This window comes from Ascaphus truei, chromosome 7, assembly GCF_040206685.1.
Source record: "Ascaphus truei isolate aAscTru1 chromosome 7, aAscTru1.hap1, whole genome shotgun sequence".
Taxonomy (NCBI): domain Eukaryota; kingdom Metazoa; phylum Chordata; class Amphibia; order Anura; family Ascaphidae; genus Ascaphus; species Ascaphus truei.
Window position 1 is genome coordinate 1,663,561 of NC_134489.1, and position 26,754 is coordinate 1,690,314.

At 49.2% G+C, this 26,754-nt stretch overlaps 1 protein-coding gene across 11 annotated transcripts in view; it reads left to right on the forward strand.

The window, feature by feature from the left end:
* TBCCD1 (TBCC domain containing 1) overlaps positions 1–26,754 on the forward strand; it is a 234,299-nt gene that overhangs the window by 119,434 nt on the left and 88,111 nt on the right. The window contains exon 6 of one of the 11 annotated variants that reach the window (XM_075606819.1): positions 23,979–25,626. The exons of 8 other annotated variants lie outside the window; for them this stretch is intronic. In XM_075606819.1, coding sequence (XP_075462934.1) covers positions 23,979–24,198 — 220 coding nt within the window. In that variant the 3' untranslated portion in view covers positions 24,199–25,626. Of the gene's footprint in view, positions 1–9,485; positions 9,587–16,597; positions 16,689–23,978; positions 25,627–26,754 lie in introns of those variants that run through there. 2 more of the 11 variants (XM_075606826.1, XM_075606827.1) reach the window with 2 other exon arrangements.

Genomic DNA, 26,754 nt, shown 5'->3' on the forward strand with positions numbered 1-26,754 from the left:
CCCTGTGAGACCGAAACGTTGGCTTTCGTGTATCTGTTCATTTCAATACAGATTATTTTGGATTACCCCTCGTTGGTTGCTGTCTCTTTACTGGTCTTTGGGCTGGTTCGTATGATATATATATATATATAAATCTTTTGGCCTTCATCCCCTGATGACATCTATTGTATCGGAAGAAACGCGTAGGGTCACGTGGTCTAAATGAGCTACGGTGGTGGAATAGCTCACATATATATATATATATATATATACTGTATATATATACACCTATACCATACGATACCGGTTCCAACACGACATCAAGGGACAGCACGCAGGTAAGTAAATCATAATTTTTCTATATTTGATAGAAGACACAAAAAACGACGTTTCGGTCCCCCAGTGGGACCTTTCTCAAGGTGGGAGAAAGGTCCCACTGGGGGACCGAAATGTCGGTTTTTGTGTCTTCTATCAAATATAGAAAATGTATGATTTACTTACCTGCATGCTGTTCCTTGATGTTGTGTTGCAACCGGTATCGTATGTGTGACGGGAGCTTTGTGACAGGCTATAATAATACACCACCAAATATAACTGGGTTGAACTGGACGAGACTTAGATATGATAAAATATAATTTATTCCTTGAAAAAGGTGAACACGAGATATACAAATAACAGACAAAATATGGACACTTACTTAAGATTAGGACAAGAAAGCCATCAGGAAACAGGATGGGCCATTTCTTCCATAATTCAGTTTCAGGTGTTGACATCACAGCAATACATGAAGATCATACATGAAGACATTTGAGTAAGGGGGACTCTGACTTATATACCATTTCAACCCTTCTCTTGCACTCAAGATACCGAGTTGGCTCGAAAAAAATCTCTTTGAAGCAGATTTTGGCTTCCATTGTAAGTGTGAAGTATCACACTTAAAAACACTCAGTTCCTTGGTTCCTGCCCCCAGTATAAACAATTAGGGCAGTTACCTTTTGATCACCGGGCTATGTTAATTCTTGCAGGATGCTCTCCCTGCCCTATTAACATAGCAGATGGGGGTCTGCATTTTTCAGAGCAGATCCAAAATTCCATATACACTGTAAATAACTTCATAACTTCAGTTCAGTGATACTTACTGGCACGCGAGAAATATTAATACATTCCGACACGCATGACGCTTCCAATGAGACTAAATATTACAGTGCAATACTAAAATTAAGAGAGATATTAATATCTGTCTCTTAGGACCGGCTACACATCAGGTGTCTGTAATCCTTATGTGAGAATCAGTCCCACGAATACACATATGTAGCTTTTAGCACGTTCAGCTGAGGACATCTCATAATATTCTTATATTTAATAAGGTCACTCATTCTGTAGCCCCACTCCTAAATCAGGGGCGTTTGGCCAGTCTACCAAATGGAGTGTCTGGCAGGATACTATGGTTTGTAAGTGTGAGTTTTAACACTCACAAACCACTCCAGCTTCCTAAACATTTGGTCGCATTCCTTAGTAGGCAGGCTAACTTAAACAAAGTGCTAGAATCACTATTCAACTATTAACCCTTGCCCTCCCGGATGGATCCCAGTGTTTGTTTGGTGCTGTCACTGGAACAGAAACAATACATTTTTACAGGGGAATAAACAGTTGGATGGCTGAAGCAAGGCAAAACCACATTACTGGACCCCAGTCCCGTTAACCCCTTGCTTCCCAGGTGAGAGTAGAGGGTGGCCAAATGGGGTGTAACCCCTTTAATCCCGGGCCAAATCTTCTGTATCATGACAGTATGGTCTGTTATTGCTTTGTGGGATAAGCACCAAAACTTATTTACTTGCATATGGTGTGCCGGCTGCGCATTGGATTATATATATATATATATATATATATATATATATATATATATATATATACAGTGTTCGACAAATCACCCAAAAATCTACTCGCCCAACCAAAAAATCTACTCGCCCCCTAGTCCCGCCCCTAGTCCCGCCCCCAGTCCCGCCCCTAGTCCCGCCCCCAACCCCGCTTTAAAATAAAATATATAAATAAAATACATTTAATAAATTCCTAGTCAGAACAACATTCGTTTTTGACATAAATGTTTTTATTGTATTACATTATACTACAATTAGTCGTGTGTGTGTGTGTGTGTGTGTGTGTGTGTGTGTGTGTGTGTGTGTGTGTGTGTGTGTGTGTGTGTGTGTGTGTGTGTGTGTGTCAATGTCAGATCTAGAAATAAAAGCCAGACCAGTGTCTGGACGTCGGCGCTTCACAGAGAGAGACAGACAGACACACACACACACACACAGAGAAAGAGAGACACACACACTGAGAGAATGAGAGACAAAGAGAGAGTGCGACAGAGAGCGAAGAAGAGAGTGCGACAGAGAGCGAAGAAGAGAGTGCGAAGAAGAGTGCGACAGAGAGGGAGAGGGTGACAGAGAGGGTGACAGAGAGAGGGGCGACAGAGAGAGGGCGACAGAGAGAGGGCGACAGAGAGAGGGCGACAGAGAGAGGGCGACAGAGAGAGGGCGACACAGGGAGAGGGCGACACAGGGAGAGGGCGACACAGGGAGAGGGTGACACGTAGAGGGAGAGGGAGGGTGACACGGAGCGGGACAGGGTGACACAGGGAGAGGGTGAGAGGGAGAGGATGACACAGGGAGAGAGGGAGAGGGTGACACAGGGAGAGGGAGGGTGACACAGGGAGAGGGAGGGTGACACAGGGAGAGGGAGGGTGACACAGGGAGAGGGAGGGTGACACAGGGAGAGGGAGGGTGACACAGGGAGAGGGAGGGTGACACAGGGAGAGGGAGGGTGACACAGGGAGAGGGTGACACAGGGAGAGGGAGGGTGACCGGGAGAGGGAGAGGGTGACACAGGGAGAGGGTGACACAGGGAGAGGGTGACACAGGGAGAGGGTGACACAGGGAGAGGGTGACACAGGGAGAGGGTGACACAGGGAGAGGGTGACACAGGGAGAGGGTGACACAGGGAGAGGGAGATACAGGGAGAGGGAGAGGGTGACACGGGGAGAGGGAGAGGGTGACACGGGGAGAGGGAGAGGGTGACACGGGGAGAGGGAGAGAGAGGGTGACACGGGGAGAGGGAGAGAGAGGGTGACACAGGGAGAGGGAGAGAGAGGGTGACACAGGGAGAGGGAGAGAGGGAGAGGGTGACACGGAGAGGGAGAGGGTGACACGGAGAGGGAGAGGGTGACACGGAGAGGGAGAGGGTGACACGGAGAGGGAGAGGGTGACACGGAGAGGGAGAGGGTGACACGGAGAGGGAGAGGGTGACACGGAGAGGGAGAGGGTGACACGGAGAGGGAGAGGGTGACACAGGGAAAGGGAGGGTGACACAGGGAGAGGGAGGGTGACACAGGGAGAGGGAGGGTGACACAGGAAGAGGGAGGGTGACACAGGGAGAGGGAGGGTGACACAGGGAGAGGGAGAGAGAGGGTGACACAGGGAGAGGGAGAGAGAGTGTGACACAGGGAGAGGGAGAGATGGTGACACAGGGAGAGGGAGAGGGTGACACAGGGAGTGGGTGACACAGGGAGAGGAAGAGGGTGAGAGGGAGAGGATGACACAGGGAGAGAGGGAGAGGGTGAGAGGGAGAGGATGACACAGGGAGAGAGGGAGAGGGTGACAGGGAGAGGGAGGGTGAAACAGGGAGAGGGAGGGTGAAACGGAGAGGGAGAGTGTGACACAGAGACAGGGTGACACAGGGAGAGGGAGAGGGTGACACAGGGAGAGGGAGAGGGTGACACAGGGAGAGGGAGAGGGTGACACAGGGAGAGGGAGAGGGTGACACAGGGAGAGGGAGAGGGTGACACAGGGAGAGGGAGGGTGACACAGGGAGAGGGAGGGTGACACAGGGAGAGGGTGACACAGAGAGAGGGAGAGGGTGACACAGGGAGAGGGAGAGGGTGACACAGGGAGAGGGAGGGTGACACAGGGAGAGGGAGGGTGACACAGGGAGAGGGAGGGTGACACAGGGAGAGGGAGGGTGACACAGGGAGAGGGAGGGTGACACAGGGAGAGGGAGGGTGACACAGGGAGAGGGTGGGTGACACAGGGAGAGGTAGGGTGACGGAGAGGGAGGGTGACCGGGAGAGGGGGAGGGTGACACAGGGAGAGGGAGAGGGTGACACAGGGAGAGGGTGACACAGGGAGAGGGTGACACAGGGAGAGGGTGACACAGGGAGAGGGTGACACAGGGAGAGGGAGACACAGGGAGAGGGAGACACAGGGAGAGGGAGACACAGGGAGAGGGAGACACAGGGAGAGGGAGAGGGTGACACGGGGAGAGGGTGACAGAGGGAGAGAGGGAGAGGGTGACACAGGGAGAGGGAGAGGGTGACACGGAGAGGGAGGGTGACACAGCGAGAGGGAGGGTGACACAGGGAGAGGGAGAGGGTGGGTGACAAAGGGAGAGGGAGGGTGACACGGAGAGGGAGGGTGACACAGGGAGAGGGAGGGTGACACAGGGAGAGGGTGACACAGGGAGAGGGAGAGGGTGGGTGACACAGGGAGAGGGAGGGTGACGGAGAGGGAGGGTGACACAGGGAGAGGGGGAGGGTGACACAGGGAGAGGGTGACACAGGGAGAGGGTGACACAGGGAGAGGGTAACACAGGGAGAGGGTGACACAGGGAGAGGGTGACACAGGGAGAGGGTGACACAGGGAGAGGGTGACACAGGGAGAGGGTGACACAGGGAGAGGGTGACACAGGGAGAGGGAGACAGGGAGAGGGAGAGGGTGACACGGGGAGAGGGAGAGGGTGACACGGGGAGAGGGAAAGAGGGAGAGGGTGACACAGGGAGAGGGAGAGGGTGACACAGGGAGAGGGAGGGTGACACAGGGAGAGGGAGGGTGACACAGGGAGAGGGAGGGTGACACAGGGAGAGGGAGGGTGACACAGGGAGAGGGTGACACAGGGAGAGGGAGAGGGTGGGTGACAAAGGGAGAGGGAGGGTGACACGGAGAGGGAGGGTGACACAGGGAGAGGGAGGGTGACACAGGGAGAGGGAGGGTGACACAGGGAGAGGGAGGGTGACACAGGGAGAGGGAGGGTGACACGGAGAGGGAGGGTGACACAGGGAGAGGGTGACACAGGGATTGGGAGAGGGTCGGTGACACAGGTAGAGGGAGGGTGACACAGGGAGAGGGAGGGTGACATGGAGAGGGGGAGGGTGACACAGGGAGAGGGTGACACAGGAAGAGAGAGGGAGAGGGTGAAAGAGGGAGAGGGTGACACAGGGAGAGAGGGAGGGTGACACAGGGAGAGGGAAGGTGACACAGGGAGAGGGAGGGTGACACAGGGAGAGGGAGGGTGACACAGGGAGAGGGAGGGTGACACAGGGAGAGGGAGGGTGACACAGGGAGAGGGAGGGTGACACTGAGAGGGAGGGTGACACAGGGAGAGGGAGAGGGTGACACAGGGAGAGGGTGACACAGGGAGAGAGGGAGAGGGTGATACAGGGAGAGGGTGATACAGGGAGAGGGTGGGTGACACAGGGAGAGCGAGGGTGACACAGGGAGAGCGAGGGTGACACAGGGAGAGCGAGGGTGACACAGGGAGAGCGAGGGTGACACAGGGAGAGGGTGACACAGGGAGAGGGTGACACAGGGAGAGGGTGACACAGGGAGAGGGTGACACAGGGAGAGGGTGACACAGGGAGAGCGAGGGTGACACAGGGAGAGGGTGGGTGACACAGGGAGAGGGAGGGTGACCGGGAGAGGGAGAGGGTGACACAGGGAGAGGGTGACACAGGGAGAGGGTGACACAGGGAGAGGGTGACACAGGGAGAGGGTGACACAGGGAGAGGGTGACACAGGGAGAGGGTGACACAGGGAGAGGGTTACACAGGGAGAGGGTGACACAGGGAGAGGGTGACACAGGGAGAGGGTGACACAGGGAGAGGGTGACACAGGGAGAGGGAGATACAGGGAGAGGGTGACACGGGGAGAGGGAGAGGGAGAGGGAGAGGGTGACACAGGGAGATGGAGAGAGAGGGTGACACGGAGAGGGAGAGAGAGGGTGACACAGGGAGAGGGAGAGGGTGACACAGAGAGGGTGACACGGAGAGGGAGAGGGTGACACGGAGAGGGAGAGGGTGACACGGAGAGGGAGAGGGTGACACGGAGAGGGAGAGGGTGACACAGGGAGAGGGAGAGGGTGACACAGGGAGAGGGAGGGTGACACAGGGAGAGGGAGGGTGACACAGGGAGAGGGTGGGTGACACAGGGAGAGGGTGGGTGACACAGGTAGAGGGAGGGTGACACAGGTAGAGGGAGGGTGACACAGGGAGAGGGAGGGTGACACAGGGAGAGGGAGGGTGACACAGGGAGAGGGTGACACAGGGAGAGGGAGAGGGTGACACAGGGAGAGGGAGAGGGTGACACAGGGAGAGGGGGAAGGTGACACAGGGAGAGGGGGAGGGTGACACAGGGAGAGGGGGAGGGTGACACAGGGAGAGGGGGAGGGTGACACAGGGAGAGGGAGAGAGAGGGTGACACAGGGAGAGGGAGAGGGTGACACAGGGAGAGGGAGAGATGGTGACACAGGGAGTGGGTGACACAGGGAGAGGAAGAGGGTGAGAGGGAGAGAATGACACAGGGAGAGAGGGAGAGGGTGACACAGGGAGAGGGAGGGTGACACAGGGAGAGGGTGACAGGGAGAGGGAGAGTGACACAGGGAGAGGGAGAGTGACACAGGGAGAGGGAGGGTGACACAGGGAGAGGGAGGATGACACGGAGAGGGTGACAGGGAGAGGGTGGGTGACACAGGGAGAGGGAGGGTGACACGGAGAGGGAGGGTGACACAGGGAGAGGGAGGGTGAAACAGGGAGAGGGAGGGTGAAACGGAGAGGGAGAGGGTGACACAGGGACAGGGTGACACAGGGAGAGGGAGAGGGTGACACGGAGAGGGAGAGGGTGACACAGGGAGAGGGTGACACGGAGAGGGAGGGAGAGGGTGACACAGGGAGAGGGTGACACAGAGAGAGGGAGAGAGGGAGAGGGTGACACAGGGAGAGGGAGAGGGTGACACAGGGAGAGGGAGGGTGACACAGGGAGAGGGAGGGTGACACAGGGAGAGGGAGGGTGACACAGGGAGAGGGAGAGGGTGGGTGACACAGGGAGAGGGAGGGTGACGGAGAGGGAGGGTGACCGGGAGAGGGGGAGGGTGACACAGGGAGAGGGTGACACAGGGAGAGGGTGACACAGGGAGAGGGTGACACAGGGAGAGGGTGACACAGGGAGAGGGTGACACAGGGAGAGGGTGACACAGGGAGAGGGTGACACAGGGAGAGGGAGAGGGTGACACGGGGAGAGGGAGAGGGTGACACAGGGAGAGGGAGAGAGAGGGTGACACAGGGAGAGGGAGAGAGGGAGAGGGTGACACAGGGAGAGGGAGAGGGTGACAGGGAGAGGGAGAGGGTGACACAGGGAGAGGGAGGTTGACACAGGGAGAGGGAGGGTGACACAGGGAGAGGGAGGGTGACACAGGGAGAGGGTGACACAGGGAGAGGGAGAGGCTGGGTGACACAGGGAGAGGGAGGGTGACACAGGGAGAGGGAGGGTGACACAGGGAGAGGGAGGGTGACACAGGGAGAGGGAGGGTGACACAGGGAGAGGGAGGGTGACACAGGGAGAGGGAGGGTGACACAGGGAGAGGGAGGGTGACACAGGGAGAGGGTGACACAGGGAGAGAGGGAGAGGGTGACACAGGGAGAGAGGGAGGGTGACACAGGGAGAGGGAGGGTGACACAGGGAGAGGGAGGGTGACACATGGAGAGGGAGGGTGACACAGGGAGAAGGAGGATGACACGGAGAGGGTGACACAGGGAGAGGGAGAGGGTGGGTGACACAGGGAGAGGGAGGGTGACACGGAGGGGGAGGGTGACACAGGGAGAGAGAGGGTGACACAGGGACAGGGTGACACGGAGAGGGAGAGGGTGACACAGGGAGAGGGTGACACAGGGAGAGGGAGAGGGTGACACAGGGAGAGGGAGAGAGAGGGAGAGGGTGACACAGGGAGAGGGAGAGGGTGACACAGGGAGAGGGAGAGGGTGACACAGAGAGAGGGAGAGAGGGAGAAGGTGACACAGGGAGAGGGAGAGGGTGACACAGGGAGAAGGTGACACAGGGAGAGGGAGGGTGACACAGGGAGAGGGAGGGTGACACAGGGAGAGGGAGGGTGACACAGGGAGAGGGTGACACAGGGAGAGGGTGACACAGGGAGAGGGTGACACAGGGAGAGGGTGACACAGGGAGAGGGTGACACAGGGAGAGGGTGACACAGGGAGAGGGTGACACAGGGAGAGGGTGTCACAGGGAGAGGGTGACACAGGAAGAGGGTGACACAGGAAGAGGGAGACACAGGGAGAGGGAGACACAGGGAGAGGGAGAGGGTGACACGGGGAGAGGGAGTGGGTGACACAGGGAGAAGGAGAGAGAGGGAGAGGGTGACACAGGGAGAGGGAGAGAGGGAGAGGGTGACACAGGGAGAGGGAGAGGATGACACAGGGAGAGGGAGAGGGTGACACAGGGAGAGGAAGGGTGACACAGGGAGAGGGTGACACAGGGAGAGTATGACACAGGGAGAGGGTGACACAGGGAGAGGGAGACACACTCACAGACACCCAGTCTCACTCAGACAAACTCACACTCACACATACACACAGTCTGTCACTCACACACACAGTCTGTCACTCACACACACAAACACTCACCCGCAAGGCAGGGGGGGTCGCACATGGCAGCGGGGGCCTCAGCACGGCAGGAGGGCCTCTGCAAGTGGCCGCGTCCCCTCCAGAGGCGGACGCAGACCGAGAAGGGAGTAGCACCGGGTTAGGGGATTTCCCCTGCTTAGAGCAGGGAGAGGCTCGGGTTAGGGGATTTCCCCTGCTTAGAGCAGGGAGAGGCACACGTGGGGTGAGGGGGGGGGGTCACGGAGGCTGGGAGAGATTGGTGTGAGGGGGGGGGGTGGTGGTGGATAACCCGATGGGAGGGGGTGGTGGATGGCCCGATGGGAGGGGGTGGTGGATGGCCCGATGGGAGGGGGGTGACAGATGGCCCTGCAGGGGCCTGAGGCGTGGAAGGGGCTGGCTGCCAGAAGGGGGAGGAGTGGAAGCGCTGAAGAGGGAAAGTTGCTGAGAGAGCCGGAGGCGGGGTAATCTCCCCCAACAACATGAACCCGCCTCCGGCTTTTTTTTTTTTTCTCCAGCGTGGGAAAAACAGCAGCGCGAGCGCGGGAAATTTAAAAAATACACGTGTGCTGCTTGGGCCAATATTTACTCGCCCGGGTGTTAAATCCACACGCCCCAGGCGTGTAAATGTATATAATTGTCGAACAATGTATATATATATATATATATTATATCGGAAATAGCCGTGTTAGTCCAGTTGCGATGATGAAGATTACATGAGTACATGTACAATACATTCAGTATTAGGTGATACCTTTTTTATTTGGACTTACAATTTATGTCATAGGACAAGCTTTCAAGAGTACTCCTCTCTTCTTCGGCAATACTGATTAACAAAGGAATTTATGGCTAAAACAAGCAGAGAAAAAAACAGATGTAGCTAAGGTAGGGTGAGAGAATGGTGTTTGAAGACATGGAAGGGTAATAAAACGGTTACAATGAACAGCATGGAGGGGGAAAGGGATGCTCTGGGGGAAGGAGAGAAGGTATGGATAAGGACTTTGTCAGAGAAGCAGGCAGATGGATTAGAAACAATTGTGATAGTGTGTGCGAAACTGTGCAGGCTCTTGCTTCGATTAGTGGTGCAGATGGTGGGGCTGTTAGTGAGGCGCAGGTAGGTAGCTTGGAAAGAAGTAGAGTCATCCAGTGCGTGGTTTTATATTCTCATCTCCAGAGTGGTTACATGGAAAAAAGGGAAAAACACATACCACACACAAGTGGTGTAATACAGGTAGGTATCACTATAAATGGAACAAAAAGGCTTGAGGCTAGAGAACTTGACACTTGTCTGTGCTTAGTTCCCACCAGGCGTACTCCTCCAAATTACCTTCAAGGGTGTCTTTAGAAATAGAGAGGAGAGGGACATAGCATAATAACGTTTTTATGGAAAGGAAATCCTGGGATTGCAGCGGTGCACAGCCAAAACAGGAGGAGGGGACCAGCAAGGTGTGGGTTAAAAAATTACTTTATTGGTGGATATAATTGACCACGTGCATCTCACCGGTTCCAAAGCAATGATTCTGAGCCTTGACGCTGAAAAGGCGTTTGACAGAATCAAGTGGTCCTTCCTAGACCAAACTATGCTGAGGTTTGGCTTCTGTGGCCCTTTCCTGGAGGGTGTGAGAGCCCTCTACCAAAACCCAACAGCGTATGTTAAATTATCAGGCGGCTTCTCAGACCCAATAAAAATTAGGAACGGGACCAGACAAGGATGCCCGCTATCCCCGCTCCTATTCGCCCTAACTATTGAGCCCATAGCAGCCAAAATCAGAGAAGAAAAAAGTATTAAGGGGATCCAAATTGCAGAAAGAGAATACAAAATCTCTCTATTTGCTGACGATGTAATCCTGTCCCTCGCTGACCCCCACACCTCCCTCCCCAACCTTCAAAGGCTACTGACCCAATTTGGGTCAGTCTCTGATTATAAAGTGAATATGGACAAGTCAGAAGCCTTAAATATATCCCTCCCAGCCCAGACGTGGAAACTCATTCAAGCTAACTATAAATTCAAGTGGAGCTCCACCTACATTAAATATCTTGGGGTTAAAATCTCCAACTCCTATAATACCCTCTTCCAATATAACTACCCCCCTCTATTCGGACAAAAAGTGTGTACCAAGGAAGGTACACCAAAGAATCCCCTTACAGGCGCACCGCAGACCTAATAGTATAGACGGTCAGGGGTGGATGTAGTAAGTCAAATAAACTTTATTAATTATGTAAGCGTGTAGTTAAAACAGTATATAGTGCAATACCATATTCTGGAATAAAAAGTAGACTCCTAAAGGTCTATTCAAACTCTGCCAAGCGACTCGCTGAGCTCCAGGGCAATTGTCTATGTGGTGCCGTAACTACATAGGGTATCTAATAACCTCCTAGTCACATGGTCCACAAACAGGGTAGGTATATGTACTCAAATGTTGATGTTGGTATAAACGAAGGGAACACTTGGAATAATTCCCCTTAGTCTCTAATAGATGTATAGAGTATGTAATGGGGTATGTGATCTTTGTAGGTTCATTGGGCGTCAGAGTCCCTTTGCAATACCTAAATGACCCTGATTGTATATTAAACCCGTCACGTTGTCCACCTAGGATATATAGATGTTCATGTTCCTAAAATAGCTTTATAGAGGAGGCAATGTAATATCAGAAATTCTGTTACCAACGTAGGGTGTCTATTATCCTCTCAGTCACATGGTCCGTATACAAGGTAGGTATATTCAGATAGTGAAGTTAGTATACATAATCTGATCACTTCTGATGGTTCCCCTTAGTATAGTGGATGGTGGGGTGTGTGATCTATATTAGTTCGTTAGATCTTTGTGTCCCTGTGCAGAGGGTAATTATATTTTTTAGAATGTGTAATTGGGGACTGGTTTTCACGTATTCAAAATGCTGAGAGAGGAGGGTGGGGGGGCTGATACTCCAAAAACCGTGTTTAATTCGTTCTCATACAGCCTGTATTTATTGATGCTGCTTATTGACCTTCAGTTTATAATAAACCTGTCCTGTTGTTTTCCTTAGATAAATATAAGTAAGTGCTCCTAGTATGACCTAACAGAGGGGGCCATGCTCTGTCAGTAGTTTTGTTGCCAGCGTTTAGCTCTACAGGCACTCACAGTACATCAAAATAGCACAGTCACGCAGTGTGTGGACTGCGCATGCGTCACGTGTTGCACTGTGTGTGTCCCTGAGATACTCTTGCGGACATACGCTGCGCATGCGCCAAGACTGGGCTCTGCTTTAACCGCTTTCGGCGGCTAGTTTGAAGGTGAGTAGTGGACGCATAGAGACACTTAGTGTGTTAGGGTAAGTTTGATGATTCTCTGGTGCAATGGTATTGTCATAACGTAATGTCTAGAAGTCACACATTAAAGTTCCTATTATGTTCCGGCCCGCGCATGCGTCACTGACAGAGCTGTAGGTGCTCTAGTGATATTTCAGTGAGTGCCAAATGCGCATGTGCCAGGGCCGGGCTACAAATATGCTATAAAGGTTAACAACAGTGATATTGAAGGTAATCAGAGGCGCGGTTACAGCGATATAGAGTAGGATAAAGTTGTATCCATGTGACAGCAGAGCTGCTTGTGATAGAGATATTGCGCAGGGAAAAGTCCTGGCCGCTCTCAGCAAAAATACTCAGCTGTTAGTTGTGCATATGTTGCGTAATGTGCTGTAATGATACGAGCAGTATTGCCAAGGGAAAGCAGTGTAGATATTGACTCGTGGTGCTTGCTGCAGTTATTCACATAGTGGTGTAGGCTGAGGATACATATTGCCTAGATAGCAAGTGCTGCCCTGCGGCAGTACTAACACCTCTTTAATTGGGTGTAACAAGTCAATGGTGATATTCTAGAGAGCTAGGCCCTCAGAGAGCTGTTAGAGATAGCTGACAGAGTTAGTTATAAGTCGGCAACAGACCCGACATGCCGCATGTTTCGTCACTTCCTGTGACTTCATCCGGGGTGGGCGTTACTGCGTTCCTGATCGCTTCTTTATACCCGGTGGTAACCATGGCGATCGTGAGACGCCTGATGCCGGTTAGTGGTGATACAAAGGTACTGCATCCAGGGCTGACCTTAATTCATACTAATGGTATAAGATTGATTGAAAAATGACTGGATAAAAATGAATGTGTTGTTACTAGGGAGAGGCAATAGTGGAGGAACATTGTTTACAGGAAAGAATTAAAGACAAAGCCTTCATTTAGGCCAGATGGATAATGAGTATTGAGCAGATAGATCCATCTGGCCTCACGCTGCAGGAGTTTCTTGTCCCAATTCCCCCTGCGGATGCTGGGGGGAACATGGTCTATGCCCTGGAAGTTTAGTGTATCTAGCTTTCCTGCATGATGTTCTCTAACGTGACGGGAGACAGGGGTATCCAAAGCGTTCCTTATGGATCCCATGTGTTCCAGGATACGTCTTCGGAGTTCTCGTTTTGTCTTTCCAACATACTTTTTCCCACAAAATATTATTTCTAATAATATTTATAATATCTGGGCCACAGAGGTTCGACCTAGGAGCAATGAGATGCACGTGGGACGTATGGCTTAAAAGCAAAGGGAAGTATGGTCTGTTAGCTTCCCCTTCCCAGCTCACTCCAATCGTTGGGAACCCCAATTTCCCACCAGGGTGTTCCCCAAGACAATTTGACCAATTCCAGAGTCACAATATTAGGATGGTTGCCGATCTGCTGCAGAAGGAGGAGATCTTAACTTACCAGGCGCTAAAGGATAAATTCTCGATACAGGGTCTCCACCTGTTCAAGTATTTACAAGTTCGTCACTTCCTAATATCATTATCCCCAACCTCCAACTTCCCCCCGCTAACCAGATTTGAATCCTTATGCATTAAAAACACCTACCAAGGAGGTCTGATTTCCAAGATATATAAGGGAATGGAGCCGACATCTAGCCCACCGAATCACCGTTACATGCAAAAATGGTCGGAGGAATTGGGCTCCCTAATAGATCTGGAAGACTGGGAGGAGATTTGGGAGCAAGCCGCTAAAACATCAATTTGCACAACAATAAAAGAAAATATCTATAAAATTATATTTCAGTGGTACCTGACCCCAGCTAGGCTGAGCCAGATCTACCCCGGCACATTGGATCTGTGCTGGCGGGGATGTTGTCAAAAGGGGGACATGGCCCATATTTGGTGGTCATGTCCGGAGATTCAGAGGTACTGGACCATGATCCAGACGCTTATATGTGAGGTCACGGGGCTCCCCCTCCCCTGGATCCTCTGACCCTGGTGCTGAACAAACCCATTGAGGACCTTCCTCCGCCAATGTCTAGGCTGATCACGGCCATGCTGACAGCGGCCAGATGCTCTATAGCGGCCGCCTGGAAACAGATTTAGACTCCCTCAAGAACTACAGTAGTTAGAAGAATAAATGAGGTTATGATCATGGATAAGCTGACGGCTATGCTCCAAAAGAAGATGCCTCAGTTTTGGAACACCTGGGACCCCTGGTTAGAGAGATAAAGCCTAAAAAGGCCAACCGCCTGGATCTTTAGCTCCCCCCTGACCGCAGGAGAGAGTCGCAGAGAAGCCTATGGGCGACCCACCCCCTCCTTCCCCCTCCTATCCACCCATATCCCACCCCCACCCCTATTTATTTGTCTCCTTTCTCCCCCCCATCTCTTCCCCCCCCCCCCTCTTCCTCTTTCCCCCTATAGAAAACAGGAAAATGTTACTGGTCACTACCTGTTTGTATTAAGTTGAGATGTTATGGGCGCATGACATTTCTGTATGTACATTAATATGTGAATGTGTCCAATAAAAAAATTGTTACAAAAAAAATTACTTTATTGATACATGATATCGGGCTAACACACTCTGACTTTGTCCTTCTCTTCCCCTTTCTCCCCCCCCCCTCCTTCCCCTGTTGGTCATTCTCCGTTCCCACCCGCTCATCCGTTTATATATGGTTTCATGCACCTTAAGGGGAGGCCCTTTATTGTTGTTAGGAATTAGGAAGGGTAACCATGCAGCGTTGCTATGTACAATGGCGGAGAGGTTGCCGCGCTGGCGAGAGCAGCGCGTCATCACCCTCGCTCTGCAATACACCATTCACATGGAGCCTTCCCATTGGTTGCTGGTCTTGACCAATAAGGTTACATCTCGGCGGTTTTCGCGCCAAAATCACGCAGCGCGATGACGCGGGTAGGCAGGGTTTGTCCTATAAGACTGCAATGTGGGATAGACGCAAATCAGCTCTTTGATAAAGGACATTTCTCGTCCGAAACACGTCAGAGTGTGTTAGCCCGATATCATGTATCAATAAAGTAATTTTTTAACCCACACCTTGCTGGTCCCCTCCTCCTGTTTTGGCTGTGCACCGCTGCAATCCCAGGATTTCCTTTCTACAGCAACTCTGAGCGTGATGCACGCACCATAGGAAGCTGCCAATCGTGAGTACGGTTTGTCGCCTTCATGTGGAGACTTGTTGACCAGTAACAGTGTTGCAGCTAAAGTGTTTAGTTCAGCGGAGTACACAACACAAATGGTATGTTAACCCTTTATTTACTCCTGCCTATGGACGATTATATCTCATAAAATCACTGCTGCACTTCAAACACTGGGTCCAATACTCTATTATTCTGGCCTCATATGCTTCCTTTACACCATGATATGTGGACAATTTATTTTACCAAGTGATACAGAGTCCAACTCGGATTGAGCACTGTTATTGGGACTTGTCCCAAACCTTTTTACTAATAACGTTTTTATTCACAATAGATAAAGATAAAAGGTGCACTCACAAATGGCCAATTGCAAAGCTTTGTGGATTGGTTTTCCAGCGTTCACTCCTCTGTGCAGTCTCCCCATGTGGTTACCTTCTTCTGAGATGTCTGCGTGGTTGCCGTTTCAACTTCCAGTCACCAGCTTCCTCTCACGGTATGCAGAGGCTCCTCCAGGCTTGTGCCTAGCCTGGTGTAGTCTCCCTGGTCTCGTCCCTCGTTCAGGACTCGGTCTTCGCATGCGTGGGTGTCTTTGCTGGTTTGTAGCGCTGATTGGGCAGAGTACTGTCTCCTTCAGGTACGGTTGCGCAAAATCCAAAACATCAAACGCGTTTCGCCGGTTGGCTTCCTCAATGATGTCATGTGTCAGGGGTAATACAGCGTGTTCATAATGGTTCTCAGTCCGGTCTTAATCCCTTACAGCTGTTAGTTAAGTTCTCTATTCAGCTGTTTGGCATGTGAGTTCTACTATTGTGTTGAATTAACCCAATGTTTATCATGGATAATGGTTGCTTCAATTGACATAGCCACATAGCAGGGTTACATCTATATATATATATATATATATATATATATATATCTATATATATATATATATCAATACGATGAAGTGATTATTTAAAGAGCATACTATAAATGTCAAAGACATAATAAAAACATACAGTAATAATTCAAATAGATACAGGTTAAAATGGTTCCTAGTAAAGACAAGGATATTGCTCTAGAGTGTAACTGTTCAACCATAAATTTGAGAGCAAATAAACCATAAATATTAGAGTAATTTAAAATCATACTATAAAATATCGGAAACATTGTCCACATGTAAGGAATATTAAGATAATAGTTTAAAAGTTATTATTAATATTCCTTTGTACAGGCAATACACTGGCGACACACTTTATTCGAGCTCGGCTAGTCCCACGAATTCGGGTATACTCGGGTGTATTGAGGTTTGTGACTGTTTTCTGCCCGAGTGCAATGAGGTATTTTCCAGGCAGGGATTGAAGCATTTTATTCCCGCTGGCTGCAATACTGCACAGTATATATATATATATATATACTGCATTACAATTCATGAATTTATGCCATCTGGTAGATACGCGAAGCATTGCAGCCTATTAAATCCTAATCATTATCATTTAACAGATCAGCCGCCTGTCAGCCAGGCATGAACCATGGCTGGGAAGGCAAATGCAACGGGGCTTGTCAGAGGTGAGGAGCGGCGCATTCCAGGTATCTGCCAGGTACATACTGGGTATTTGCTCGAATAAAGTGTGTTGCAGCAGTATTGCACTATAGTGTACCTATTTAAACCTTAACTTAGGGAGCGAATGAACCAGCAACTTGGCACTGGATGAGTAACTACAGTCTTAGGACATAAAACGTGCTAGATAGTGATAAATTTAGCACCAGCCACTTGCACTTTTTTATTTTATTAGAATCCATCACATTTTTATTGACGCACAATTATTTTAATTTTGATTCACAATTTTATCTACAAATCATGGGCACTTCTTTTGCACCCTCTTATGCAAACATATTTATGGGATTGTGGGAATCTATATTTATTTTTGGTGACCGCAATCCCTTTAGAAAGCACATAAAATATTATAAACGTTATATAAATGATTTGCTTTTACTTTACAGGAATTCATTACTTCACTCAATATCAATGATTATAATCTTTTTCACTTATGAGCACGATCCTCACCACATTTATTATTTAGATGTTATGCTTTATGTGGACATGGAAGGCATGGATCAAACAGACCTTTACAGGAAGGCCAATTCCAGGTATTCCCTTTTAATGGCCACTAGCAATCATGTCAGATCACTTAAAAAGAGATCCCAAAAGGCCAACTATTACAACTTTGTCACGGTGGACCAGTACTTATCAACACTTTTATATTTTTGAGGATTCTCGATTGAACACAACAAGGAAGGAAAAATAAATTGTCATGTATTTCCTTAATAGACAAATACACGACAACCTCAGAATACACTTAATATAACACTTTCTGGGATGGGGAAACGAAATAAATTGTTATTTGCATGAAAGCTGCAGAAATAAAGTCTCTGGCTTAAAATTCCTTTGGCTAGATCGTAAGTTGCCAACCTAATAACTCGGTCAAATGAAGAAAGTTCGTATTAGTTAGTTAGAATTCATTCGGGAGTCTCCAGGGCTAAAGAATTCCTGAAGTAGGGGTAAATCCTTAGTTACGATGGTGGTAACCCCTTGCATCCTGGAACCGCTACCGCTGTTCTTGAACGGAATCCTGTACAAAGCTCGGATATGTCATGAATCACACAGGGAATAGCTCGGCGGGCAGGTTTATAGGGTTCACAGACCTATCTATAACATGCATGCCCAATCCCCTCCGTGGGAACATTTAACCCACCAATCCCTGATTTGCCCGAAGTTTACAGACGGCAAAAAGAGCTTTCCTGTTTGTTAAGCGCATGTGTCAGCCTGACACCTATTCGGTTTAGAATTTCAGGGGTCCACCCTCAACTTGGCGACCCTCAGTCTAGGGTTTGGTCCCAAGGTGTCAATGGCTCACGCTGAATACCGGGATCTGGCACTCAGCGACTTCCTGGCCATTTTCACACTTGGAAATTCTGAGGCTTTTCAACCCTGCACTTCACTAGACTCAGAGTCTCCCACTTAGCAGGGGCTCTTTGAAGTGTAGGGCGGAAAATACCCTCAGCTCATTCACCCTTAGCATATTAACATACTAATGGATTTTTCCCGGGCTTGCAGAAAAAGTTTCTCCCTGACTGTACATTTAAAACTCACAGTATATGACAGTTTATTAAAACAATATGTTCTGCTTATGCCACTAATAAATTTGATATGTGGGTGCATGGTTTCTTTACTTGGACTTGCACTCCAAAAATTAGAGTGCTAGCTGTCTCCTTTCGCGAGTTAGCCCACTTAATTGAAAGGCTCTCTTGTGGGATTCTAAGTTCACCTAGTTCTCATGTTAATTGACCGACTTCCCACGGCAATAGACTTTCCCCCTTTCAAGTTAACCGAGCTAACAAGGCACGGATACATTCTGTCGAAAAACCACTTCAGATCTAACCGCAAAGCCCTTATTCAATTGACCATGTGGTTATGAGGTCGAGTGCTTGAAAATGGATACCTATTCTTCAAAGCAGACCTCCCATGTACAACCACGCTTCTTCAATCAACGCTTGCTTCAGCGCTCACAACGCCATCTTCTGCCAGAAAACCTAATAGCACCGTTTGTATGCAATTCTATTACTGCAGACAGGGAACAGAAATGGGGATAAGAAGGCTGGGATAGGGGCAAATACATCAGGGTAATGCATATACTTTTAACCCCTTCATTCCCAATGCGAGTTGGGGTTAATCCGCCGGGCGTAATACCTTTATTAATGGCCTGATTAACCCCACCATTGCCACAGAATTGCTCTACAGAAGAGAGCTTTGATGAACGATCAAGGGAATTGATCAATAGATTTTGTGTAAGGGGATATAGTGCCCCCATACTTGAAGAAGCCCTATTGGAAGTTAAACAGCAAGACAGAATGTACTTGTTGTCCAAATGCAGAGATAGAAATAACAATAAAAAGAGTCAAAGATACAGAGATGACAAACCGAACACAGGATGTACCTTTATTTATCACCCAACAGAGTAGGCATGCAGGACCGATATATTCCATCATCTCCAAACATTGGGATGTGTTCAAACTAGACAGGGGATTGGTGCCCTTAATTCAGAAGGGACCGAATTTTGTTTTCAGAAAGGCAAGGTCACTGGTAACCTTTTTGTCTCCAAGCCTCTTTAGTTCTAGGTCTAGCCCTAGTGGGGTGAGAGACATCCCAAAGGGATTCTATAAATGTGGACACTGCACAATGTGTTGCAATGCTTATCAAACAAAAATAATGGAATGTGTTCAAACCTAGAAACAAAAGAAAATATCATCTTTAATTAATTGCAATACAAGTCATGTGGTCTATGCTTTGAGATGTGGATGCGGCAAGTATTATATAGGCCGTACCATTAGGCCACTCAAGCAAAGGATCAGCGAACATGTTCGCTTGATCAAAAAGGGAGATATGCTGCATCCCGTCTCAAAGCATTTTTCCAATTGTCAGATGGGGGGCATTCTTAACTTCCAGTTCTCGGGTGTTAAGCATGTTCCTGCCCCCTTACGGGGGGCGACAGATTGAACACGTTCAAAAAATGAGAAATTTCATGGATTTACAATATGGGTACTCTATGTCCTATGGGCATTAATTTGGACTGGGAGCTTACACATTTTTTTTACTTGATTAGCTCCAGTCTTGCACACTATCATCATTATTATTATTTTTATACCCGGATATTGTTGTTCTCCTGTCTCCATCCTGGTTTCTCCCTTTCCCTTCCTCTCCTTTCCCCCCCCTTCCCTCCCCACTCCTCCCTCTACCCCCACCCCGACCTTTTTCATGTTCTCGCCTTATCATGTTCCTCCTCACTATATGTACTGACAGGTTGTTGTATATGGATATATACTATTACTGATCAAATACAGTACGTTCTACAATATTATAATATTATGGTTATTCACATTTAATATATACTGTACCTGCCATAACTTAGTGAGGCTTAAAATTAACAATCTAAACCAAAATTATTATGTGTATATATGTTACAAAACATTCCCAAACATATCTTAATCCTGTAGAAATAAAATTGAAATGTGTTATCTTACTGGTTACACACGATACAGGACACACAACACAAAAACGTCTCTCATACACAGCCAGCCAACTTCACTGAAATAACAAACAGACGAGAAAATAGTTCTACATTACCTTGTTCTCTTAAATAAACTGCTTAAGCACAGAGCTAGTTAATTTTAATGTGAATGCTGCACATTCTTTTAACTGTAAGGGAGAGGCTGTGCCCCTCCTTTCGTGAAGATAGAAATATATCAAACGGAAAGAATGTGTCCGGTTTGAAAAGTATTCGCCTGGCGAGGACGAATAAACCTTTCAAACTATAACCAGGGACAGAGCTGAATATACTCGTTCTTTTGCGCTGTGATGTATTTCTAAATTGGTGTACACCTTTTAAAACCTTTTATTTTTTTTATCATGCCCTATGCACCTAGGATAATCAGCATGACCCACAGTACAGTATCTTTCACACAAGAAATCATTCAGGAAAAATTCATCAGGGTTTTAAACAAACTCTTTTACATGAGGAAGCGTGTTTTTTTTTTGTTTGTTTTTTACAGAGACTTGCCCTCTGAGCCCCCATGAGTGAAGCAGCAGTTCCCTGCTTCTGACTCTGATAGGGGCACTCTCTCTGCCAATGACAAAAATTACCACCGTTAAAACAGGCACCATTATTCTGAGCTCTTCTTCCTGATTGATTTCTGGGACCAGCATAAACCATTAGTAGTTTATAGAAAAACAGCTAGATTATGATAAGTAATTGCAGATAAGTAATAATAGAATACTTATACTTACACTTATACTTACACTTGAACCAAAAATGTTGTCAAAGGACTCTAACCCAATCCACAGTCACAATTTAGAAATTATCTGGACTTTTGCCAGCATAATTTAGGTACTGAATTCCCAGAGGGGGGGGTGAGACAATGTAAAAATCACATATACTCACTTGCCGCCTTTGTGAAATCCCACTTCTGACACCAAAACTGAAAGGAACCTTTCCTCTGCCAAAAGGGCTGGAGGCCTTGTGACTGGATACATACATCTGCACCCTGCAGCAGACTCCCCCGGGAAGCTTTATCACGCACTAGCACTGTTATCTCCGATTTGATGAACGTACAAGCCCGGAAAAGGAAGGAAATGAAACGTAACACAAGCCAGATTTCAAATTCATTTGTCTCAGTTTATTAAGCATAGGGTAAAGACTTTTATACAGAAAAAAGAAAAGGTTTGGTTAGAGGCGAAACCTGGGTGTGGCTTGGGAATGGCTTGGGTTAGAGGCGTGATTTAAGGGCAGGACATATTAGTGGCATGATTTTGGGACGTAATTCTCCCAATACAGGCACTGTCTGAATACATAGCCCATTCATTGTCAGTTATCAAAAACCTTGAATTTCTTCTAGCAACTTTGTTAGGTGAGCCTGCCTTTCTCGGAGAACCAGTCTTATTGTTTACTGACTAAAACAGCAGGAAACTGACAACACAAAAAGTATCTTAGCAAAATCCTGAGCAAGGAAAGAGGAAATGTAATTTGGCAGAAGCTAAATACATTAGAAATTATATTTCAGCAAAAGGCTCACTACAGAATCTTAACAGGTTATTACAGACAAAATGGATGGCTTAACATAAGTGCAGATTCTGGCCTGACCTACTGGTCCTACCACAGTGTCAGGGAGATGTCCTCACTCAGGTGACTCCAGTAGCTAGGTCAGGATTACCTAGGGAGAAGCAGAGTGAGGGACGGCTGCAGGTAGGTAGCCAGCCAGAAGTCTGATGGGCTAGTGGTACCTGGGGAGGAAAAGCAGCAGGTATGGCAGCTAGAGTTCCCCATTACCCTAGCGGAGCCTCAGGGGGTCTCTCAGAGCAGCAACCTACTGTTGCAGCCTGGCTATGGGCTGGAGGTATCAGGGGAGGTGGCAAGCTTAGCCCACCCCAGGGCTACCTGCCAGCCAGGAGCCAAGGCAGGTGCTTTGGCACCGATGCCCCTGGGCTCCCTTCTGGTAATGGGGAGGCAGTGTCAGGGAGCTGGCCTCACTCAGGTGCCTTTAGTATCCAGGTTAGGATTACTTAGGGAGAAGCGGAGTGAGGGAGGGCTGCAGGTAGGTAGCCAGCAAGAGGTCTCGGATGGGAAGATGGGCTAGTGGTACCCGGGGAGGGAAAGCAGCAGGTATGGCAGCTAGCCTTCCCCATTACCCTGGCGGAGCCTCAGGGGGTCTCTCAGATCAGCAACACCCTGTTGGAGCCTGGCTATGGGCTGGAGGTATCGGGGGCGGTGGCAGGCATATGCCACCCCAGGGATACCTGCCAGCCGAGAGCTAAGGCGGTTGTATTGGAACAGATGCCCCTGGGCTCATTCCCAGTAAGGGGGAGACAAGTTCAGGGAGGTAGGTGCACTCAGGTAGCCCTGGTACCTAGGTTAGGATGGCCTAGGGGGAAGCGGAGTGAAGGTTGGCTGCAGGGAGATAGACAGCCAGAGTAATCAGCAGTAGCTGAGGTGCTGAGCCTAGGGGAGGCTAGGTAGGAAGGCACTGTGGGGCAGGGGGAGATAGGTCAGGGGGGTGTCAGGCAGCCGGTAGAAGCTAGGGCTGGACTAGGACAGCAGGAGGTCAATTGTTCTGACTGGCCAGGGAAGACCCCCATGACATTCCCCAGTGTTCAGAGGTAGGGCTGTGGGTAGGTAGGCAGCCAGGAGCAGTCGCCAGGGCTAGGGGGGTACAGCAGAGGGTTCAGCCAAGGGTAGCTACAGAGGGAAAGGGCAGCATAGTGAAGGAGGAAGGAGAGATGCTGGCCCTAGCAGCAGAGGTGGTAGCAGGTGCTTATCTCTTGGCCTTCAGTTCTGAGAAGGCAGGAGCAAAGCATCTGGGCACCAGGAATCCCAGTACAGGTTACTGGGGGATTGCCTTGACCCAGGGGGCAAGGCAGAGGGCTGTAGTCGGCATCCCAAGTGGTTTCTGGAATGCAGAAGTGATGCCACTCGGGGTGGGGACTGCCCTAGAGACAGAGAGGCGAGGCATAGATATGCCGGAGCAGGTACAGGTGGGCACAGGGCCAAGGCAGGTAGGGTCCCTACAGGATAGTGACATAGCCCCTTTCCAGACAGATTTGACGAGGAAGTGACGGTCTGTGCTTGTTAGCTGGTCTCCCACTGGAACAGATACTTTTCAATGTCTCTGGGCAACATGCGGCCTTGTCTGCACAGGTTCCCCTTCACGGTGGTCTTGGTTCACCAGGCACTGGGTGGGGGGCAGAGGGTGGCAAAGGAGAATACCCGGTGGCCACGTTGGAGCCCTGCTCTGCAGGACTTGGACTTCACAATCCAATGTGGCCAAGACAGTGAACTGGACAATGCCAGAGGACAATTTTGCCTGGACAACCCCTCAGGACTTATGTACATCAAGGATGCCAGTAGTGTCCCAGTGCCAGGGTGGGCAACTGGGTCAGAAGGCACCCATTGAGCAGGGGAGGTGTGATGGCAGTGGGGTGCCAAGCGAGTAATAAAGGGGTCATCCCCATTAGGCACCCCCTTCCACCGTCTGGGAAGTGAGGGGTTAACCAGAAATGTACTTGTAATACACATGGTCCCCTGCTTCACAACCAAAATGTATGTCCCTTTGGTTATCCTGTTCCCTCAATTAGAGTGATTACATGTATTTTTATTCCCCTGCCTCAGGGCAAATGTATTCTCTTTGCTGGTTGTATGTATTGTTCCAATTATCGGTGTTTGTACCCCTACAGTGTATGCACCAACCACATTCCCTGGGATCAGGTCGGGAGGGAAAGGGTTAATTGTATTTACATGGTTATTGCCCTTTGTTCCCCTTCCCACCTTTTCAGTCTCCATTTGCAGCCTGTCCATAGGTCGCCATTGGAGCTCCGATACCTGAGAAGACCAGCAGGTGGCACCCGAGAGGAGGAGCAGAGCTTCTCCATTGAAAGTGAATGGCGTAATGTTTTTCAATGGGGATTCCTCGAAGCCCGCTCTCCAAGAATGATTTGGATACCTGCCAAACCGCAGCATCGGAAAATGGCTACTGTTTCACTGAAAAGAGCTTGATCTCTCCGTTGGCGTGGGAACTAGGCTACGGCCAAGTTCACCACCAATTAACGTGTGTAAATTTTGTTCTAGGGCAGCCAGCAATAAAATAATTTTTGCCCCTAGCTCATAGGAACCCCCTTACTCGACCCCAACTAAGTCCGACAGTTAATGGCGACGAGAAAGGATCGCGCCGGCTATGAGGGTCCCACCATTGACCGCAATGGCGGATAAAAGCCGCGTGGCTTTAAAACACTTTCAGAAAGTGTAAAAAGCGTTAACTCATTTCTCCGGTTCTGTAAGGACTAGAGGGCTGGGATTTGGCCACCATGTTGTCACTGCTCCGGCATGATTGCATGGTAATTTCCAGCCCCCTCTGATCAACAGAACAGAGTATGGGTAACTGTGTAAAATGTGATTCTGCCATTGACTTCAATGGCAGAGAAATGCAACTTCTGTAAATGTGCATTTAAAGTGATATATTGTTTTTTCCGGTTTGGTGGGCCGTAGCGAGCTGAAACTTGGCCACAATGGAGAGTCCCCTCCAGCATGACGGTCTGGCAATTTCTTGCCCGCGCGGGCCAGCCGAACGGATTATTTTAATATATATATGATTGTGGAAATATACTGTATTTGGTACCTAGCATAAAGCCCGCGATGGATATTAGCCCCGGCAGTATGTTAATGATCTGGGGGCGACCGTATGTCTACATCAAGTCCCCTGATCAAAGGCTCCCCCACCCTGATTAAGTATGCTAGGGCGGAGAAGAGCAGGACATGGGTACTTGTACTAAGTAACAAAACAGTAGGTTAATGCTGCACTCCCCAAAGAACAAGAATAAGATCAAAATAAATACTGGTGCGCCTGGTTCAGGAATCTCTGGGTGGTACTCCAATAACTGACCGGAAGGAAAAAACCTGGGCACTGCGGATTTCTGCTTAGAAAATTTATTGCATTTGAGAAAGGCCCTTGAGGCCGAAACGTCATATATCATTGGCTCACAATAAATTTTCTAAGCAGAAATCCGAAATGCCTAGGTTTTTTCCTTCCTGTCCTACTTGTACTAACTTGTAGACTTTAAGTCGCCATCTGATTTGTGTGGGGTGCTGAAAATGGGTCTCTGGCCAGGGGGATGTGCGCATGTGCCAGCTACCTGGAGGCAGGTACCAAAGGGCTTCCCACATTAGCTGGCAAAAGGTAATTGGATGCAGGTAATTGTTAACAAATACCTGACACCCAATGTTAGGTATAGGTCTTAAATCCCATATAAATGAGTATAAGCTCTATGCCCAATGTTGTTCGTGACTACTTCTGATACCTGATGCCTTGATTAATTGCTAATCCAGATTACTTCATTGCCCCATTCCCTAAATGTGTATATTCTGTGTGTTATTTGTACAATATTGTGTGTTTACCTTCCCTGAATGAATAAACTTTCTTTATCATATATCATATCACGGTCGCATTCAATTCAACCCAGTTATTTTGGTGAATTTTATAACCCTTGTGGCAGGACGGCCTCGCGGCGGGGTCAGTAAGACGCTAGACACGATGGGAAACGTTCAACTATAGTGGTTTATTAGCCACATCCAAAATAAAGTACGGGTGCACTGTCCCTTTAAAAACTACTTTCTAGAAATTAAGCCTATTCCCGTTAGGGAAACTAACTCACTTCTTGAGCCCTTACTAACAGGGCAGCCAGCTAATCTGATTATGCCCATAACATACTACACAAAGTATAACCAATAAGTATAATAATAAAGTCTTATCTGTGATGCAGCTCCAACAGCAAACAGGAACACGGTTCCGGGGCGCAGGCTTTGTCCAGCCTCACAGCAATCTGTATCTTTATCCTGGGTTGGGGTCCCAGCTGGTCCCAGCAGCATAGCTCCTCGCAGGACTGGGGGGACCAGGGCAACAGCTATGGCTTCCTAGCCGGGAGAGGTCTCTCCACCTCACGTGGGTGGAAAAACAAGCTCACCTTGTGTGAGCAACTTCCTGCTTTTTAAAGCACTTGTTTCACTGAGTTCAGCCCCTGTTTAATCAGTTTTCAGCTGTGCTTTCTCTGTTTGAGGAGATTAACACTCTGTGAACTGGCTGCAGCATCTCTCCATTCACTGTTCCAGCCTACTGAATCAGTGACTCTGTCACATATCCCTCTCCCCAGCGAAGCATTGTCCTGTGGAGTGGCCCGTGCACCAGCATCTTTGTCGAAAATTTCTGACGTCGGCCCTTCCCTCCCCCCTTTTTTTTCTTGCCTTCCAATTTAGGCATTTTCTTTTTGGTGTAAATACCAGGCCATCTGGGCCTGAAGACTGGTACCTCACTATCTCCTTGTGTTGTGCCAGTTTAAGGTTGAAGCTCTGCTTTTGTTGTGTCTCTTTTTGCAAAGGTTCCTGAGCATTCTGAGGTCTATTAGCTCTCTGCCAGGACTCTACGCCACATTATGACCTTGATCTGCAAATCGTGAAGATGCATCGTTATCTTGTGCTCAGAGTCTCCTTTACCCTGTAGAAGAGCCTTGACCTCGGTCAGCTCATTGCATACACTCGCCAGTGACTGTTTGGCCTTCTCTT